Consider the following 21,731-nt stretch of genomic DNA (forward strand, 5'->3'; position numbering starts at 1 on the left):
GAATATGTATACACGTGCTGTTTATGCTCGGATTCAACGACATTTGGCCGGCCGGTCTCGCGGTGTAAAGATTCCGCTTCTGGGTAGCAATAGCATGAACCAGGTGCAAATCTCATGGTCGCCACTTTTGTTAATTCCTTCCTTTTCTTGAAACGCATTTCCTTTATCACGCGTGTTATTTGCTTATGGCGCATTTGTTTATTGCAAACAAAATTTCGGGTATTCGACCCTGTAAAGACAACGCAGCAATGTTCACGAATATGTAATATTTTTAGTGTGGGTTTCGATGTAACGACTGGCTATACAGAAAACCAGACCAGACGAGTTTTTTATAAATGAGGAACACACGAAGACACTAGCTATGAGTTTAATATAATTCTCCTTTTAAACTGCAGGTTTCTTCTTGTGGATGAAGTTGTACACGAGGTCGAACAACGCGGCGGGCTGGTCAAAAGACGCCAGATGTCCTGCGCGCAGAACAAGCGCGTAAGTCAAATTTCGCGCCCTCGTGACGTAACCGAGTTGCGTTGTGGCATTTGAAGCTGAGAACCACGGCTTCCGCTCAGATCTCGCTAGTTCTCCTTGTCCGCTCCACTTCAACTTCTTCAGGTACCGGTCGATGTTCACAGCCGGAAAAACGGTGTCCAGCTGTCCCGTGTAGTAGAGAACCCTGACCGAGTCAAGAACACGAGCCAGGGTATCGCTGACGTCATCGAAGTAATCGCTCTGAGCTAGGCTTAGGAATAGGGGTAGCCTTTGGGCCTCCAGTTGCGCCTCTAGTCCGACGTGTACCGCCTTTTTGAAAGCGTCGCTTGTGACGTACTCTTTGTACTTGATCGTCTCCGGCTCCGCCTTTGTCCTGAGCGCACTGTTGTGGTCTGTGTATCCGGTGAGTTGTTCGTAGAGGCTCGGCTCGCCTTCGACGTTGGCATTGAACACTGTTCTCAGGAGCAGTCCGGCAGCGAGGGTGCGATTCACTTTGGCAGCCTGTTCGATCTGTTGGAAGCGCTGCGCGAATGCTTGGCGACCTTCTTCGTCGAGTAAGCCGGTGTTGTACAGGTAATCGGAGGAGTCAAAGAGCTTGAGGAGAGGGCCGAGGAACGGTACACCCAAGATCGCCCCGGACACGTTCAAGGGAAGCTTGTGGTTCGTCTGCAACCGGTTCACGATGCCTACTGCTGACCGGGCTAAACGAGTAAAGAAACAAAAAAAGGAAAGCACTATTACGGTGTGGGTAAAACGTCACTGCCAATAAAAAATCACGATTTCTAGTAAACAATGAAAGCCGATAACAATAGTACTTCTTACTGTGGAAAAAGGATTGCATGACCATGAATATTATACAATTGCCAATGCATTTGGCTACTAGAAGGCTCAATAAGAAGCAAAATACCAGCCCTAATGGTTACACTATGAGCTACAGAGCCGAGAAGATCCAATATAAGGGTATGAGAGCAGGTGACATGGCTAATCATACATGAAAATCTAAGGGACACCAGCACCCTGCAGTAGATACGTTGAAATTCGCTTATTCATTCACTCAATTTAATGAGCTACTACAATTTTTGTGGGAAATATAGATTGGGACAATATTGTTCTGCCTGAAGGCCAGGTTTTTTTATTGCTAAACCCACATTTCTGGCATCAAAAGAATATTTCTGCATACAAATCGGTTCTTCCTTATGAAAACCCAAAAGTCTAGTTCTAATGCACGTTTATTAAGGGCTTGAGGTGACTGGCTGGAAAAAAACGTGTTCACTTCGAGGATATATCTAAAATAAACAATTTGGTTATTTAAAATAAGCAAATTTGAACGCTTTCCCGCGATTTTCTTGCTGCTTCATGGAGATTGTGCCCGCATGAATAGGAACGGGGTCTCCTTGAGCTCAGTCCGCGTTACCTGAGATTTGACCAAGGGATGGGATTCGAAAGACGACTGTGCATTCTACATAAATGCTTGTGCATTTAGGTGCTCCTAATCCCTTCTCTTACCGCCGTACGACTCGCCGAAGACGTAGAAGCGCCTGTTCGTGTTCTCTGGAAACAGCAGCAAAAACTGCCGCAGGAACTCCTCGATGGAGTCGGCGATGTCGTCCAGGGTGCGTGCGAATCCCCGCGGGTCCCTCGTGAAGCTGTAGCCGCTGCCAACTGGTTGTTCGAGATACACGATGTTGGCTTTCTCCTGCAACGTCAGCTTCCGCCGGTATAGTCTGCCATCAGCCGCGATACCCAGCGGCCCTCCTTCAAGAAACTGACCGCACAGCGACGACTTTCCCGGCCCACCTTGCAGCCACAGTATCAAGGGAGCGTCGCCTCTTGGGTCCTGGTAAAAAGAAAAAGTGTGGGTACTGTCTGTCGAGCGAAGGTGAAGTAACAAACATGTGTATTGCCTCGCAATTGTCTCTGCCGGCAGTTTCCGTCAAGTTAATTTCTCTTGTAAATTTAAGGATGCTGTCGCTGTACAGATTTCAATCCGGAGACACTAAACATCCCCGACTCCAAGCAAAAAAAAAATGATATGCACACGAACGTTTTAAAAGGATTTTATAAGTGATTGTTCCCCGTAAATGTCTCCCAAAAACGTTTCCTTCCACGCAAAAACCATGTAAAATCATATGCGAAGCAAAGCTTCAAACCAGGCCAACTTAGCGCAACGAGTATACCAGTGTTCCTAGAGTTTTGTAGTAACATTGACCGATGACCGAGAAATACGGAAATTGAGGGTCTTTCTCTGCTTTGCCGTCGTAAAGCGAAGCTGTTGGTATCTCTTTCACCTCAGTTTTTCATGATTCCGGAATTCGTCGTCAGAACTCCAATTCCCCGATTCCTAGGGCACAGGGAGATTGGACAATGACTCTGGCAGCTGTCATTAGAAATTCCAAAAGTTAATGGTTCGTCCGAAGCAGTTCATGGCCGATTCGCCCGCACGTCGCAAATGTAATATGTGGACTCAGCAGGAGTGAGCTTCGTTGCTGTCAGCATCCCAACATATTCCGGCTTCAACAGGGGAAAATCCGATCCACCCCCTCCACGCCTTAGTAGACGGGGATGAAGTCACCGCCAGACCGCTGACCCTCTCCTCAACGCGCACATACCCTTCAGAACTGATCAGTAGCGGGGACAGCCACATTAAGTCCACTAAGTCGAAGCAGAGGTTGACGTCTTGTATGAGAGCGGGCTACTTCTCCTCACGTAAAGTGTATGTTTCTTATGATGTCATTGCAAAGATCACTGAGTTGAGTCTTAGAGATGATACCAAACTACACCAAAGTGCACACAAGACATTGAACACAACACCTTGTCCCTTAAATCAAGTCTGTGGTTATAAGTGTGAACAGTAGGTGTGAGAAGCGGCACAGAGTGAGTTCATATAGAAGCAACAACGAAGCACAAATAGGTGCAAAGTACACACTAGGTAAAACACAATATACAACATACCGAATTTACTCGCGTAATGCACACACTCGCATAAAGACCGCACCCCCAACTTAGTCGTCAAAATCAGGCTTATTTTTTCCCCGCGTCATAAACGCACCCCCAGCCTTTTCACTCAAGTATTCTAGTTCACTATACTTTTAACCCTGCAGTTCCATGAATGGCCGTACTGTGGCTTTCCCTCGTCACTCGCTACCGCTGATAATTACCGCGCATGTAACCTAGAGCCATCTGTCGGAGTAAATGCGAACAAACACTCCGGCGCGGCATCGTTGGACAGCCAGTCACAACGCCGCGCAGTCGGCTCACTCCCCTGAGCGTCCAGCCTTACTTTTTTTTGTGATAGCGTCGTTACTTGCTTTTCTGCTCTTCTTGCACCTTTCAGTCTGCGATGGGTTGAAATGGTACTTACACTAGCAGTTTTAATTTAAAGGTTCTGGAGTACGCAGTTGAGTATGGGAACCGTCCTGCCGGTATAGGCATTTAGGAATTGACGAAGTGAAACCCGGAAAAATAAAGACGAGTGCAGTTCAATAAAAGCGCTGTTTATTTACCAATTGTGTACGCGTATATTTACTGCGAAAGGTATTCTTTGCGGCCTTCTTTGGTCACTTCGAAAAAGTTTCCTGAAAATTACCCCGCATAATAAACGCACCGCCAACTTTCCTTGTCTTTTAAGCGGGAAAACGTGCGTTCATTACGCGAGTAAATTTACGATCTAAAGAGGTTCCACAATAGCAAACACAACAAAAAAGTAATGGTAACTCGTATGGCCGAGAGCTGCTGTCGGCGAGCTAAGAAGTAGTTATTAGCTCGCCTAGAGAAGTTCCCGGCCGTGTCACCCCTCCGCACCCGCACACTCCCCTTCAAGATAACTGGCCAATGGCGATGACACGGGACCATGAAATAGCTTCCATCGATTATGGACGATCATTTCATCATACATTAATCTGCGTCACTGTTCTCAAAGCAGCGCCTAGTGGCGTAGTGGTCAAGGACTCACGCTGACTTCGAGTACCCCACCTTCAGGATGCCATAAAATCACTTACCCAGTTCCTTAATTTGTATACTCGACTGATCGCATCACAAGAGGGCGCTAATTTTAGAATTGTCTTTGACACGTCTCTTATAGTTTTAACGCAATTTTTTGTGTATGTCGAGCGAAAGCAAAACTTGAACTTTTCCCTAGATAATGAAGAAGATAGGTGGCACTGTCATGACAGGATGTTTTGGAAACTAGTAGTTGGTATAGTGTCTTAGAACAGTTGAAATGACTTGCAGGCAGTTAGGCATCGACGAATAACGCATACTGATTTAAGAAGTCATGAAAAAGCAAAAACATTCCTGGCACTAAAAGCGACGGTAAAGTCCCCGCGCTCGTTCGCTCCTTACAAGAAAACAGATAAAGTTAAGCGTAAATATTTGTACAGGTGATACTGGGTGTATTAAAGTTAACACCCAAAGTCTTAAATAATAAGTTGCTAGATTCACGAAGCTTTTTCTTGGTAGCAACATTTCTATCCGCCCAAGGTTGCATTGAGGCGCCACAGAAACGCGGCTTACACTATGTGTACCAAAGCAGCGTTAAACCGCTTATTCAACATATTGTTTTGCTTTGCAAGGTCGTCTTTACGGCCTGGTTTTATTTCTGCGCCAGATGCTTCGAAATTCACTCAATGGAAACTTGGTGCTGTTATTGGCGGAAAGGTGAAATCAAGCACTTACTTTTGCAGCCTTCAGGTAGAGAAAGAACAGGTTGCTGCCCATGCTGGCATTTACGGTTATGTATCCGGAGTGCGCTTTCACGCCAGCGAGCCTCTTGAAGAGGGGGACTTCACTTCTGTTCTGGCCTTCTCGAATGCGGCCACCTTGAATGTACTCGGTCAGGAAGAGCGGTGCACCCGCGTTTCCCCTGAAAAAGTGAAGAGAACACAAAATACAACAGCCCTTCTCATCTAACGAGATTGTTAAAACGCAAAGCTTTCTCCCGTGCAAGCTGAGTCAAAGTCAAAGTTCAAAATCCAAACTGCGTCCACCGTGTCGGAATGGTGCGATTATATAGACGTCGGCTTCATAACTCAAGGGGCCCGGGCTAGATACTGACCACGGGAAATGTTTTTTAGATTCGAAGCATCTCATATGCTCGGGGCTGTGTCCCTCCCTCCCTTGTTGTTGTCCGCCGTCCGCACTCTACGGCGCATGCGCGTATCTTCAGCCCCGTCAGCGTTTGGGCTGACGTCAGCGCAGTCCACTATAAAAAGAAATAGTAGGCGGCGCCCGGCTTCGATCCCACGACTCTCTGGCCGCAACGGGAGGTACGTGGCGCTCTTCCCACTGCGCTACAAACCGAGACGGGAGCATGTGCTACGAACGCGCCTTATGTCCTTCACTCATTTTAACTACGTCAAGAAGCTACTGATACAACGAAGGTACGCGAAGCTGAACGCCAACGGAAACGACGAACTAACAAGTAATGGGAACTTCAGTCGACCCCATGGATGCTTCGCATACTACTCAGGGTTCCCCTACGGGAAGATGGTGTAATTTTTTTTCTTTAGGCACCTTATATGTCGTCGCTTATCACTTCCACCACCACCACCATCCTCCTCCTCCTCCGTATTCTTCTTCTTCTTCTTCTTATCATCATCATCATCATCATCGTTCTGTGAACCGATTGTTCAAAGTTGGCTTTCCTGCACTGCGTTTTGATGATGGGACGGTCGTCATCAGTGAGATATAAAAAGCTTCACTTTAATAAAAGGCAAGAAATGTGTTCAGCGGAAGCAAGCACGTATGTTTACTGCTTCTTAGAATAGGACCAGCTTCGGCTCACAAAGAGCAGCCGTCGTTGATTTATTTTTTTTACCTCTTCCATAAATGCCATTTTTGAGAACACGAAAGAAGTGTCAAAGCCGGTGTTTTTTTTAATTGAATGAAAACATTAGGTGACCGAAAGTAGACAAAGGATGGAGAAACAACATGAGTGTTATTTTTTATTTCATACGCGTCCCCCTTCGGGATGGGACAAAGAAGAGTAGTAAACTTTATTCGGAGCAACAGATGGCTAATCTAAGACCTGTGGCGATGGGAGGTCTTTTCAGCTTAAAAGTCTGTAGGCAATCGGTGCCTCGCGGGCCCTTTTGACAAGCTTAAACTAGTCACCGGGGCCCGGGCTGGCTAGCATGCCTTTCCACTGGTCATACCGAGGGAGGGGATGCGTGTGATGGAAGGAGGAGGAATGTGGGAGCAAGCCCAGATTATGTGTGTCCGACTCCTCCATGTTAGGACATTATTGATGCCTTCATCTTCCCTCCCACATCTTTCCGCATGCGGCCTTGAGCCACCCCTCCCAATAAAATGTTCGTTTTTTGTTGTTTTTGTTGCGTGTGCAAGGTTGGGGCAATAATATGCAGGTGGCAAAGGAGGAGGTACGGCTTGTTGGCGTGGAGAAGGAGGAGAAATTATTATTTTTTTCCAATGACCGAACTAATACGCTCAATCATCACAAGCTCAGTGTAACAAGCTAAGGCTAAATAAATGTTCTGCTTATAGGCGAGAGGGAAGATCTTTAGTTACCAAAGGTATGATAGCCTAGAAACACGGTCAGCGAACCCTATCAATTTGGACGTGGAAAAGCAATAAGAAGCTTAAAAGTCTCATCATATGAATATGCATTTTTTGAGCGAATTAGTTATCATGCGAAATATTTTGAATATCAGTAGGGTGAAAATAAAAGTATGTGCGTTTATGTATGTGTCTTTTTTAGTGATACCCGCGGTGGTGACTCAGTGGCTATGGCGTTGTGCTGCTGAGCCCAGAGACGGAGGTTCGATCCCCGGCTACGGCGGCCGCTTTTCTAATAAAGGCAGAAAGCGAAAACGCCCATGTGTTCGAGATTTCGGCGCACGTTAAAGATCCCCAGGTGGTCAAAATTAATCCGGAGCCCACCACTACATCGCGCAAATTCAACCTTTTTCATGCGTATTGTTATGAACACTTACATTCACTGACTAACAGTTTCCCGCGAAATGAAGATCCAGTACACCTACCTCTCATAATACCAATGTCACGGGGACAAAGTACAAGCTCGTTGTAAGTTGTTTTTTGATGCGAGCGATGATGACTTAAACGCCTATACGGAGTGTTGGGACCTCGGATAATTTTGAATGGAACCAGAATTAGAATGAAGCGATTCTATTATAACGAGACTTTACTGAAAACGTCAACGAGAGACAAAATAAAATGAAATGATTTGTCTCCACATGCCCACAGCAACGCATGTGACGCCACAAAGGAACGAAGATGCGTATTGTTATGAACACTTACATTCACTGACTAACAGTTTCGCGCCTCATGAAAATCCCGTACAGCAAACTCTCATAATACCAAAGTCACGGGGACAAAGTAGAAGCTCGTTGTAAGTCGTATTTTGATGCGAGCGATTATTTCATTTTACGGTGCCTCTCGTTGACGTTTTCAGTAAAGCCTCGTTGTAATAGAATTGCTTTATTCTAATTCTGGCTCCATCCAAAATTATCCGAGGTCCAAACGCTCCTTATAGGCGTTTAAGTCATAATCGCTCGCATCGAAACGCTTATAAGGAGTGTTGGGACCTCGGATAATTTTGGATGGAGCCAGAATTAGAATGAAGCGATTCTATTATAACGAGGCTTTACTGAAAACGACAACGAGAGGAAACGTAAAATGAAATGATCATTTTGCCTCGACATTCCCAAAGCAACGCATGTGACGCCAGAAAGGAAAGAAGACCGCTCGAGCGAGAAACGCTCGTCTTTGTGTCAAAGTCGTTTAGTTGTGCATCGCGCTGGTAGATACGCATTGGCATATTTCTCAGCACCTTCGTCACTTAATTTCACAACTCGCCAAGTTTTCTGTCGACATTAAATAGTAGACGTTTTCGCAGAGGCTCCCCATTCCTTCTAATACCCTTATTCGTTTCAGTGATGCCACGACCGATGGTATTTTATTGTCTACTCGGTAGCACTCTGTTTTCGCCGCTTTGTTCTCTAGAGTGCAAACAATAAAGAATGAAGCAAGGAAATCCCTTATCTTGGATAACACGTCAGCTTGTGTTCTAAAAAAGAAAATTTGTCAAGCTACTTGACAAAATGCGGCTCATTTTTCTGGACGCCGTGACGCAACAAGACATTCCTGCTTAGAAAAGCTTGTACTTTCGGCCTGCTATTTTTTGGACAGAAACAGGTTCTTGGTTTCTTGTCGGAAATTACTGTGTACTTTAAAAAGTATAATCGGAAGACAATGCTGGGGTTCAGGTTACGACGGAGGTGTCTAGTCGGAGACTCATGTATTGCACATCCATGGTCGTCCTCTATATTAACACTGAAAACATTCTCTCAAGTCGCGAAGTTTTTAGGCTTGTAACCGACGGTTATTGTAGCTAAGCTACGCTGGCCGAGGTTGAGCAGTTTCGCGTGAACCCTGAAGGACCATGCTGCGCAAGCGCGAGAAGCATTGGATTGGATTGTATTGGATTGGATTGGATTGGACTGGATTGGATTGAATTAAATTGGATTGCATATCCAGTCCAATTGGAGTACGGGTGTGTAGAGAATTGGGTCTGCGCATTCGCCGGTCTGCGCACTCCAGAGGAGTGACGTCATAGCCGCGGCAGACGCACTGGCGCCGGCGCTTGCCCAGCTGTGCGCCTCCGTGGCGCAGTAGCCAAGTCTGACGCTGCACCGGAGCCACTTGATAGCCGTTTCGCGTGGCTCCTGGAGAGTCATGCAGCGCATGCGCGAGGAGCAGGGACTGGACTGGTGGACCCGGACTGGACTGGACTGAACTGGACTGGACTGGACTGGACTGAACTGGACTGGACTGGACTGGACTGGACTGGATTGGACTGGACTGGATTGGATTGGATTGGATTGGATTGGATTGGATTGGATTGGACTGGACTGGACTGGACTGGACTGGACTGGATTGAATTGGATTTGATTGCTGAACCTAGCTCACGATATGTATATCCTCGCATAACCGCGCTATGCCACAGCTAATTTTTTCCTCACCAGCTTGCCGCGTGCATAACACGCGGTTAACATTTATGCCGAATGACATGTTGGGGAGTGGCGATATTTTGAATGAACTAGCTTATTTATATCTCCCTCAATATCGCTGATTCAGTTAAGTTTTAATATGCTTTGGACCCGAATGCTACCTAGCTTCGCCTCGTCTACCAAGAAGTATAAGCAGCAAAATGCTCTAGCACTAATATCCTCCTTCCCTTCGGTGCTCGGTCTCTTTGTCTCCGCCGCGAAGACAAAGCATACGGCAGTGCGCGGCCATATCTACCGAGTCATGGCACACTTTTCAACGGCTAATTTATACTCTGATGCAAACAGCAGCTCGTAAAAGCAAGACAAGTCCGTATCCTTGGCAGGCAGCCGTACGGACCCAGCCATGCCCGGCTCACCCAAACTTGGAAGGCAGTATGTTCTACACCTCGTCAACAAGTACCCCCAATTCTGTTGGGCTTGCAGGATATATGCTTGATACCACATTGTGTGCCGTCTCTTCCCATCCGCCTCTTTGTAGCGGACGTTATCACAGCGCCTTCACGTGAATGATCTGCTGTATGAGATAAATTCCCCGCATTATGCCTATCCGCCGAACCATACGCCAGCTCCACAGCCAAGTAAAGTGTTTGTGTATAGTGGATGCCTGACCACGCCAACATTACCGTGAATGAAAATGCTGACTCGCTGGCGTATTGTTTCCCGTTCTCGTCTTAGTCCGCCCTTCTTTCAGTATATCTATGGGGGAACGAATGACTGCCAAAGAGGACCTCCATCGCTGTCCGTGAATTCCTGAACTACTATTCCCGGCCCTTTCTCCCCAGACATCACCAAACGGGAGAACGTTTCCACCCCGGCCAGATGTAGAAGGGAAAAGGTGATTCCAACGGGTCAGTAACGTACTTTACCTGATTCGACACTAGGACCTCGGAAGGTTTTAAAATTTTGATACGGACATGCCACAGAAAACCATGTGACGTCGGCAGGCTTGTATTTGCTGCAAGACGTGTGGCTCCACGCAATTTGCCAACCGCGTCTTGCTGAGCTGCATTAGAGACGGTAACCTGACATCCTGGGTCTAAATCCGATTGCCTCCCCATTCACTAAGTCCTAAGGCCAAGACTAACATCAACTGCATACTAATAAAAACCTGACGACCAAAGTGAGCATGCCGGTTTGACAACGTGAGTACTTTACTCGTAATACCATCAACCCACGTCGGTTTAAGTCGGCAAACACAAGCGTTTACGATTGATGCCTACAAGCACAAGGTGTGCTCCGCTGTCGTAATTTACATTTATACGTAATTTGTACTGTTATCTACACTCGGGGAACACTTTTAAGCATTTAAATTGCCGCAAAGCACAGATGAAAGTGCATGATTACGTGGTTATGAGGAAGTTGACCAGATGAACACGAAAAAAATGGCTAAGGCGTTCTGCTGCTGAGCCCAAGGACGCGGGTTCAATTCCTGGCCGCGGCGGCCGCTTTTCTGTTGGAGACGAAAAGCGAAAACGCCCGTGTGTCGAGATTTCGGCGCACTTTAAAGATCCCCAGGTGGTCAAAATTAATCCGCGGCCCTCCGCTACGCGCCTCATCGCCTGTGTAGCGCCTGCGCGTTAAACCTCGTAATGAATAATTCAATCATTCAATGAAGGATTTAATTAATGAATTAATAAATGAATTAATGAATCAATCAATGAATCAATCAGTCAATCAGTGAATGAATGAATCAATCAATAAATCAAATAATTGAACATGAAAAGACTCGCTAAGCGGATGACGCACCGAAGGGAACAATGATAAGGATTCTGTGTTCAGAGAAATTAAGAAAATCCGGTGTCTACACAGAATCCCGTCGCCGCCAAATGTCCGACACAAGGCAAGGCAGGACTGTAGTAAATGATGTAGGTCAGTTTCTGTGTCGCGCTTTTACGAGGCTTGGATATGAAGAAAGCTGAGCTCGCTGGTCGCGGTTTGTCAGCGTGTTCAAGTCGGCCTCTGTTCGATGTGCTTCCTGCCACAGAACAGGTATAACAGCTTGTTCCAGCCCAGGCGTATTACTGCTTGACGCGATACAGCGCATGCACTCCCTTTAATGGAAACGATGAACCTGCGGCTCAGACCAATGAACTACAGCGCTACGGAAGGTACGCGCTTGCACCGGTAATGAACTTTGCAACACCAAGCCATCCGCCTGACATCATGTCAATTTTTCTGGCTCCCACAGTTTATTCAGCCTTTTGTAGCGAGAGCTACAATGGCCGTATTCTCGCCGTTTCGCTGTGACCGGTGGCCGCACCTCGGTTCCCTAGCTGGCAGCCATTCCTAGGGAACCTGCGACGGCTAGGGAACCTAACGATTCCCTATCCGCCGCAGCTGGCAGCGCTGCTCGCAGCGCCAAAAATAAATAAATAAAAAATTTTAAAAATAAAAATAGAAAAGTAAAAAAATAAATATAAATAAAACAAAAAAATAAAAATAGAAGAATAAAAATAACAAAGAATAAAAAGGGCCCATCTGCCCGCGAGGGGTACTCGAGTAAATGCGTCGCATAGCGGGTGGGTGTATTGCGTTAACGTTTAGTGTTTAGGGAGTTGGTGGTAGTGAATGCGTTGTATCAGCAGCTTATTGACGTAGTTTGAATGAGTCAAGGATGTAAGGCGCGTTCGTAGCCTTTCATTCTGTGTCTGTTTTGTGGCGCAGTGGGAAGAGCACCATGTACCTCGCGTTCCGCCCACAGGTAGTGAATGCGTTGTATCAGCAGCTTCTTGATGTAGTTTGAATGAGTCAAGGATATAAGGCGCGTTCGTAGCCTTTCATTCTGTGTCAGCTTTGTGGCGCAGTGGGTAGAGCACCATGTACCATGCGTTCCGCCCGCAGGGTCGTGGAATCGAAACCAGGCGCCGGTAAGTATTATTTTTTATATAGTGTAGGGGGAGGGGTGCGGACCTGTTGTTGAGAGCGAGGAGGGTAGCGTGATGCGAGAGAAGAGGAGTGGGGGAGAGGGCGCACCTGGAACGGCTGTTGCGGACGCCGAGGCACGCCGACAACACCGGGTGACATCGTGAGTTAAAGAAATGCTCTGCATTTAAAATAGAAGAAATTGTTCAGAGAAGGGGCGGCTCGGAGGGAATCATCGTCAGGTCTTCGTCGGAACTAAACGAAGAGGAGGCAGCGAGCGGAGGAGACGGAGGAAGGACGAGCCGCACGCCTCGAGAAGCGTCGTAGCCATAAGAGAACCAAGCTAAACAATTATATTAACCTTACCGCTCGCTACGCACACCCAGGAATAACTGAGTTAAGCCACAGCAAATTTTTTTTAATGCAGTTCGCGTAAACATGACGCACTGTTCATTCCGCAATTACTATATTTTGACTGACGCAAATTGGTATTTTGTGACCTGATACCTGTGGAGCATGCTACAAAATGCCTAAAGCTCCCTTACAGTTAATTGCTTAAACCATGGGGCCAGGTGGTTGAAGCTTATTCTTTTTCGTTTGAAGTCATCAATGAACCAGCAGATGTCCCTGGGAGAAAGACTTGAGGGGGACAGACTTGAGCAGCACATTGGTCATGCGTTCAAAGCCTCTCATCAAATATTTACCCTACGCTTGAGGACGTATTTCTGGCACGTGGATTGGCTCCGGTGTCTTGTAAAAGTTGCAGGCCGAGGAACGCCACGCAGAACAGCGTCCTGCCACCAGGCCACATTTTGCTAGGATGCCTGGAAAAAAAGGAGACGAAGAATTCGGATTTTCGATGTTTCCCAGCCATTGAGAACAATCATAACCATTTGCGCGATTTCGGCATGGTTCATCATCATCATTATCCTCATCACCATCATCACCATCACCATAAACGACATATTCGTCATCATCATCATCGCCGCCGCCATCATCATCATCAGCCTATCTGCGCCCACTGCAGGGCAAAGGCCTCTCCCATGGATCTCCAATTATCCCAGTCCTATGCTAACGGCGACCAATTTATCCCCGCACACTTCTTGATCTCATCTGCCAATCTAACTTTCTGCCGCCGCCTGCCACGCTTGCCTTCTCTAGGGATCCACTCTGTTACCCTTAATGACCAATGGTTACCTTGACTTCGCATTACATGCCCTGCCCACGTCCATTTCTTCTTCTTAATTTCTACTAATATGTCCTTAACGCGCGTTTGTTCCCTGCCCCACTCCGCTCTTTTCTTGTCCCTTAATGTTACACCTATCATGTTCCATTTTACTTTATCGCTTCTATATTAGCTTTCAAAGAGATAAACCGTGGGGAACTTTTGTTTTTATTAGAGTGACTTTCAGCTGCAATAAACGTTTTGTCAGAAAGGCCTACCAATTAGTAAGAATATTTGCTTTGGTATGCGGCATCTACGCGAGACATGGGCGAAAGCTTTCGCTCAACTCTAGAATAAATTATATCTCCAAGTACGATGTCAGGGGCTACGAAGAATTCGCTGGGGGCGACGAACGAAAGAAAATAGAAGAACGAACGGAAAGCGGAGAAGACGGCCCTGCAGCTCGACGCAAGGGTGCCACGACGCTGACTCAACTCGGACACGCCCGACTCCGGGGTCTGACCTCCTTTCATCGGAAGACGCCAGTTCCCTGGAATTGTTCACAAAGAAAGAGCTGACCGACGAACTCAAGTTTCGCCTTTTGCGCCACACGGGCAACAAAGGTGAACTTGTGAAAAGGCTTCTCGAAGACAACGCACGGCGACGAGCTGACGGTACCCTCGACTCTCTGACGATGCTACGCAACACCAGCAACGAACGGCTGGCAAGCATGGAGAGCCTGGCGGCTACCAACGAAAAGCTGCAAGCCGATGTCGACGCTTTGAAGTCTCAGCTCCAGATCCTCATGGCAACAGCCAATGAGCGCCCTTCGGAACAAGTTGGCCAACGTCACGACGACCAAGTTGATACCGGGCGCATCGACGAACAACGTGAGTCAACCCTTGATACTCCACGGCACGTTACGCCTGCTGACCCACGAGACGAAACTTTGGGAGTCCGCAGAACCCCATCGGGGACGAACGATATGGCTCGATTAATGGCTATGATGGTCGAGTCTCAAGTTACGATAGCCGAATGCTTAGCACGAGCGCAGCAGCCTCTGCAGGTCCACTCAACGAGCGATACTTCCACAGCCATTGCTTTCTTCGACGGCTCAGTAAGAGCAGACGTAAAGGCCTGGACAGCGGAGACCGAGCGCATCGCATCGCTAGCCCACTGGACTCCATCACTAACTTTGGTGAACGCGATCTCTCGGTTGAAGGGTCCTGCCCGCGACTGGCACACGAGCTATGGCAGAAAAATAGAAACTTGGGATGCATGGAAAGAAGCACTAACAGAACGCTTCAAACGCAAAATGACCATGCAGGAGTTCCTTAACTACCAAGCCCAACGAACGCTGCGCGAAAACGAAACCATAACCGAGTACGTTTACGCGAAGAATGCCATGCTTGAGAAAGCACCGTACAACCTCGCAACGGAAGAAAGAATTTCACTCATTCTCGCTGGAATCACGGACGACAAATGGGCCAACCCGTTGGCAGCGCAATGTTGCACTTCGGTCATCGACCTCATCGACAGAGCAACCATGCTAGACTGCCGCCGATCAACGGAACGCGACCAAACTGACGACAAAACACCAAATCCAACGAACCAAAGAAAATCAGAACGTGTGGGTTCGGGAACGAACAGTTTCTCGCCATTCAGGGCACCGACCGGAAGACCCTGTTACAATTGCAACGAGCCTGGTCATCTATCCCGCCAGTGCCCAAAACCGAAAACGAGCGCCACACTACGAGCTGAAGAAAGGCGTCGATCGCAACCAGCGCCCGAAGATAGACGCCACAGTTCCAGCCGACAAGCGAATTGCTTTTTGCAATCATCTGGTGGAACGCTGCCGATCGTAGACGGACTTTTGAACAACTCCTCACCAGTGAAAGTTTGCATCGACAGTGGTGCCAACGTGTCACTAATCTCTGCTGAAGCATTGCCTCCAGATACACCCGTCACCCACTGGAAATCGCAAGACCGCATCGAAATATTGGACAGGACCATCCAGCCCAAGCTTTCAGCAACTATCGACATCACGGTAGGCAACACACGCACAACACTGTCGAACGTTGTGGTAAGCCCTCTTCCGAAGCCTTTGGACATCATTCTTGGTTCAGACTGGCGACGAAACGCCAACGTTGAAGTCACGTTTCATCCAACGAATGACGTCACGCTCGTTAACGTAACGAAAGAGGACAAACAGTGCCCAACTTTCGCAGTCCACGATCCAACCAGTTCATCGAAACCGGATGAAATCGGAGAGACACTCATAGCCTCGTTCTGCCGTCACCGCGAAAACGAAAGAACGGACTTCGTACGCATCGAGGGCCTAGAAATCGAAACCGACCCAGTCATCCGTGAAGGTATCGAAACTGCCGTTTCCTCGATGACAACAGACGCGACAAACGAAGAACGTGATCAGTTGAGAGCGTTGCTCCTGAAAAACTCTTCGGTTTTCGCGAGCAAAACAAGCCCGATTGGACTTTGTCCACACATCGAGCACTCTATCGAACTACGAGACAACATACCGGTTGCTTCACGACCCTACAGATGCTCTCCAGCGGATCGTAACTTTATGAAAGAGCAAGTCAACGAATACTTAAAGAAAGACATCGTTCGTCCAAGCGAAAGCGAGTATGCCGCACCGACGATTGTGGTTGACCAACCGAATCACCCGACCACACCTCGACGCATGGTGCACGACTACAGAAAGCTAAACGAGAAGACCATAAACCCAACGTATCCGATGCCTGTGATGGAAGACGTCATCTTTGATATCACAGCGGACAAAGCGCAGTACTTCACGGTCATGGATGTAAAGGCTGCCTTCTTGACAGTTCGAGTGAAGGAAGACGACGTGCACAAAACAGCATTTGTCACCCCAGATGGGAAGTACGAATATCTAAGGATGGCGTTCGGTTTCTGCAAAGCGCCACAAACAATGCAGAAAATAATGCGCCACACATTCGACGGTCTACCACGTACGGCGACCTACATGGACGATGTTGGTCAAGGCGCACGCACGATTCAAGAAGCTTTGGAACTTCTAGAAGAAGCTTTAGCTCGAATCAAGATCAATGGACTCAAGATGGACATCCGTAAATGCCAGTTCATACGCAGCAGCATCAACTTTCTTGGCTACGAGATCTCACTGGAAGGCCGAATTCCAGACGGTTCACGCATCGCAGCCATTGATAAGTTTGAGCCGCACGTCAACGCTAAGAAGCTATACTCCTTCTTGCAATTTGCGAACCACTATCGCAAATTCATTCCGAACTTCTCGAAAATCACACGACCTCTACGGAATCTAGTTTCGGAACAGGCTGAATTTCGATGGACTTCAGAACACGAAAGCATCGTTGACAACCTCAAAAGCTCGCTGAAGAGTCCCCCAATTTTGTCAACGTTTCGTCCCGAATGTCAGACACGAGTCCACGTCGACGCCTGCCAAACGGGACTGGGAGCTGTACTGACTCAGCTCCAAGACGGAAAGGAACGAGTGATCGAGTATGCAAGCAAAGCGCTCAACGAACACGACTCTAAGCTTCATTCCAACCTACTGGAATGCATGGCGCTGCACTGGGCTCTAACAGAGAAATTCGCTTTGTATCTACGAGGAGGACCACGGTTCACCGTCTTCACGGACAACTTCAGCCTAACGTACCTCATGAAGAAGGGAGCAATCAATCGACGATTTGCTCGCTGGATGCTCGACTTGGCCGACTACACTTTCGACGTGTTGCATCGCCCAGGCCGACTCAACACCGCCGCAGATGCTTTATCACGCCAGACAGAAACGGAAAGAATGTCAGGAGACATTCTCGAAACGGAGGGTGCGAGAGGCTACGTACTTCAAACCGTCATCACCGGCAATCACGAGACGCTGCGGAAATTCCAAGCTTTGGACGCGGACTGCCGCAGGTTCACGGAGGACAGCCAGAGACGGGACAGCGCTTTTAAGATGGACGACGGCATTCTGACCAAAGAAATCGTCAACAAGGGGCGTTCATCGAAGAAAATTATTGTACCGGGAGCTCTGCGCGACACTGTCATGAAGATTTTCCACGACAGTAACGGACATCTCGGCGCAACGAAAACGAAGGACCTCATCGAACGCAAATATTGGTGGCCTTCCATATCAAAGGATGTCAGGACATACGTTCAGTCCTGTCATACCTGCCAGACTATAAACGCCAGAACAAAACGAAATCAAGGCTGCCTCCACCCACGAGAAATTCCGAACGACCCCAACACTGTTATCTCCTTGGATCACCTTGGTCCAATTAATGACAGCGAAGACGAGGGTTACGTCTTGGTATGCATCGATCACGCGACACGCTATATGGATGCAATAGCAGTGCCAAGTACGGCATCGACATACTACATTGATTATCTACTCAACAGATGGATTCCACGTTTCGGCGTCCCAGAGGTAATAATCACCGACCAAGCCAGAGGATTTGTGAACAAGAAGACCGCTTCGCTTCACAAACGACTCGGCATCGAACACGTCAACACGCCACCTTACTGGCCTCAGGCCAACGGTCTCGTCGAAAGAATGGTGGCAACATTAAAGCAAGTTCTCAGAAAGCTGCTCAATGAGACGCGCGACTGGGATCGTTTGCTTGCAGACGCAGTGTTTGCCATCAACGTTGCAAAGACACAGCAGTCAGGGTACAGCGCATTCTGGCTTATGCACGGATACCAGCCGAGACTACCCGGTGAGCTGAACATTGGCTCCGTCAGAAATGACATTGAAGACTCGGTACGGCTTCACGAGCTTGCGATGGCACGCAAAGAAGCTAAAGAAAACTTACAGAAGAGCCAAGCATACTCTACGAGACGATACGACGCGAGAAGGGATCCTCCGAATTTCAACGTAGGAGACAAGGTTTTGTGTTCTATTGGAGCCAGAAAGTGGACACTCGACCCACGATATGACGGTCCCTACGAAATCACGGACCTTGCTGGCGAAAACCTGGTGCGCATCAAGAGAATCGGAAACCTCGGAGGCCCAAGTGATAAAACTGTTAACGTGGAACAGTTGCGTCCATACTACGAGCGCATCAATTACCCCACAGAGCTCGCGGATAGCTCCATCGGGCGCCAACTCGGTGAAGGACCTGGGGACAGATCCTTCTAAAGGGAGGTCGTGTCAGGGGCTACGAAGAATTCGCTGGGGGCGACGAACGAAAGAAAATAGAAGAACGAACGGAAAGCGGAGAAGACGGCCCTGCAGCGTATACGACACCGCCACAGCTTACGCCGCCAACGCCTCCCCGAGTCGCCGCCAGTGTTTATACCTACCATCACGCGCCCCGAGCGGCGCCCGCGTTCATACGTGCTGTGTACGAGTGGTTCGGATTTCGGACCCTCGCTTGCGAGGGTAAACTGAACTTCGTGCGCGGGGAGTCGCCCCACCGCCGCGCGTCGCGACGGACGTTTCAGTGCTATTTCCCCATCCTATAACGCAATGTAATCAGTTTTCCTGTCATTAAACAGTTTAATCTCTTCCAAGACAAGTCCTTACTAAAACCGGCCACTCTGACAACGAGGCCCTCAGATACGCGTGGAACCATACCAAAAGACAACCACGACAGTTGAAAATGCTATAACCCCAATTAACAATTGCAAATACAAATACACAAGAACACCACGGGGGGCTATTTTAGGCACAACTGCGTTTACTCGAATCAGAAAATTTGCAAAATATAACCGCGCACAATTGACGTTCATCCGTAACTGAAGGTTGGGAAATAAAGCTCAGTGGTATTTCCAGTGCCGCCATAAAACCAATATGCGATGCAAGGATAGCACGAAAACGTAATATCAAATTTTGCAGCTAGGCGATCAAAGAGAGTATGCATAGATAAAACACCGTGGTTCCCCACGCATAGTTTTTTTTTGTATTTGCTTGAAACCAAGTTGTCAACAGTTTGTAAACTCACCTCACAGTTTTTGTGAGGCAGTAAGATAAGGTCAAACGCTGGAAGGTAAGACGAACTATGGATTTATCGATACTTTCGGCTTCCTTGTTTAGACTGGCAAAACTGGGCGAAAATATAATAGGCGAAACAGCTTCTCTATGAGAATACCACCTTCCAGGCGGAAGCCTAGAGTGGTGTTGGTGGTATATCACGAAGTCTGCATTAAAAATTTAACTTCGGAGTAAGGCGGACCGAAGCACTACATATATATGGGGATGCGAATCATAACTGAACAGCTGCTGATTTTTTAAACGGCCCCAAAACCTCGCACTGATCATCATTTTTCACTCACCTCCATCAGAACTGACAGCCACCGGGGCGGCAACAGCTGTGTTTACCACTAAAATCCTCGACTAGCTTGAGAATACCGCTGTCCTTCGACGGTACTTATTGTTTCGTACAGCTACTTGTTGTGATTTTTCGTCATTAGCGTTACCTAATTCGTTTCTCTCCCATCTGCATTATTAAAATCATATTGTACCTTTAAGCTCAAAAGCTATATGACGATCTCCGTAGTGGAGCGATAAGAACCAACTAGCTAGACCTAAAATGCATCTAGACCCCTTAAAATGGATGTCTTTCTTTTTGCCTCTACAAAAAAAAAAGAAGACGCTGCAGGAGGGAATTGAATGCGTGAATCTTTCTCCTATTACCGCCTTTGGTAACAAAACTCTAACAGATGGCTTACCTTCGCTGGTTGTTCTCCGACAGCAGCGCCCTTCTTTGCAATCTCCCCACAACGCCAATGTCGCCCTTGTTGTCAGTCCCACCCAGTGGACACTCCTTAAAACCAGACTGGCGTCTGGCGATGCCCGTAGATTGCTTCTATCTCTTTGTTTGCCGAACTAGAGAGGTACAAGAGCGACAAGCTGCCTCCGGTCTCCGCTCCGGGTTCGCTGGGCAGACACGCACCAAGGGCGACTTAACGGGCTCTCGTTTCAAACGAGCAGAAATCCTACCTCTTTCGAAATGCGAGGAAGCGCCGAACGCTCCCCTTTATCCGGTGGCGACCGCCTGCATCACGCCTTATCTCTCCGTGCCGAGCATGGGTGCCGAGCCCCCTTTGTTCCACCTCCATCCTCGAGGAGGTTACGGATATTGGGTCACTGAGGACACCTCCCAGGCATGAAGGCCTACCATGCTCTCCATATAATTTACATATCCGCTCTGTTTATTTTTTAAGAGGGCCCGAGAATAGATGACGTCATCAATGATGACAGAAGTTGCCGGAAGCTTGGTGGGGCAGGGCACGTTAGCGGAGGAGTCGGCAAACCACGGTTTTTAATGCACTGACACCCATTTGGCGTCATCACGCTGTACTTCGGCCTGATACCTATCAGTTTATTTGACGCAATACTTCAAGCTAAAAGAGATTATCAGCGAACGTCCTTCGGCTTCGTTGATAGAGATGGCAGTGCAGTGAGTGCATCACTCTATATGGAGGGCCTGATAAGTGGCCGCTATGATTTGCTCAGTTTTCAGGTGTTCTAAGAAACGATATGCGTTTATTATACAGCGGCCAGATTTATTGCTCTTAAAATGATCGTAGTGTATCGACGCATACGTTACAAGGAGCACAGGTTTTAAACATGCCCTTCAGGTACAGTATTTTGGTTTCATAGCTCAGGGGCAGTGCTGTTTCGTTACGCTCAAATTTTGGCCTTTATAGAGACTTTGTTTCAGTCCAACCGGCGACATTTTCATTCGCGTCTGTATGAGTGGGGCGTCGTTAAGACGACAGTGAACGGGAAGTGGGAAAGCCCAGCGAGAAGAAGTTGCAAACTTTTCACGATGGCCTGGGATTCAAAATGCGTCCTCTTAGTTCGGCAAACGCATTTGTGTCAGATCAGAGTCCAGGATGCACACTCGAAAATGATGGGCAAACTTGAAAAATACGTCAGCTAGTCAGTACTGAATACGACGACCATGTTATTTATGATAACTATGACGGTTCTTGAGAAAAAGAGCATGCTGATAATGATGACGATATTGTTTCGAGAAAATCTGATGTCTGGTGCGACTTTCACGGTTGAAGAAGTGGTCAATGCTTGCGCACGCTGAAGCTGATGTCCGACAGGTGATACCGTTACATAAAAGGAAGGCGTCATGCGGAACGACTTAATTTGCCTATAACATTTAAAAGTCGCATAATCACTAGAACTAATAAAAAAAGCA

The 21,731-nt window shown here is 47.7% G+C and overlaps 1 protein-coding gene across 1 annotated transcript; it reads right to left on the minus strand.

Moving 5' to 3' along the window:
- Positions 1–351: 351 nt before the first annotated feature.
- On the minus strand, positions 352–20,533 carry LOC144159013 (venom serine carboxypeptidase-like). Its single transcript, XM_077690243.1, has 5 exons — positions 20,245–20,533; positions 13,100–13,219; positions 5,161–5,347; positions 1,993–2,323; positions 352–1,187 (listed from the first exon to the last, which is right to left on the minus strand). Exons 2-5 carry the CDS (start codon positions 13,204–13,206, stop codon positions 385–387), a joined length of 1,428 nt encoding a protein of 475 aa, XP_077546369.1. The 5' UTR covers positions 13,207–13,219; positions 20,245–20,533; the 3' UTR covers positions 352–384.
- Positions 20,534–21,731: the final 1,198 nt, after the last annotated feature.

Source organism: Haemaphysalis longicornis, unplaced genomic scaffold (assembly GCF_048455015.1).
Source record: "Haemaphysalis longicornis isolate Haplotype H1 unplaced genomic scaffold, Haemaphysalis longicornis Haplotype H1 scaffold_10, whole genome shotgun sequence".
NCBI lineage: Eukaryota > Metazoa > Arthropoda > Arachnida > Ixodida > Ixodidae > Haemaphysalis > Haemaphysalis longicornis.

Excerpts from the sequence above, each read along its gene's own strand:
- LOC144159013 (XM_077690243.1), bottom strand. The coding sequence starts at position 13,206 with ATGTGGCCTGGTGGCAGGACGCTGTTCTGCGTGGCGTTCCTCGGCCTG. Across the intron at positions 2,324-5,160 it reads TCTACCTGAAGGCTGCAAAA|GACCCAAGAGGCGACGCTCC; the intron begins GTAAGTGCTTGA and ends TCTTTTTACCAG. Across the intron at positions 1,188-1,992 it reads CTTCGGCGAGTCGTACGGCG|CCCGGTCAGCAGTAGGCATC; the intron begins GTAAGAGAAGGG and ends TTACTCGTTTAG.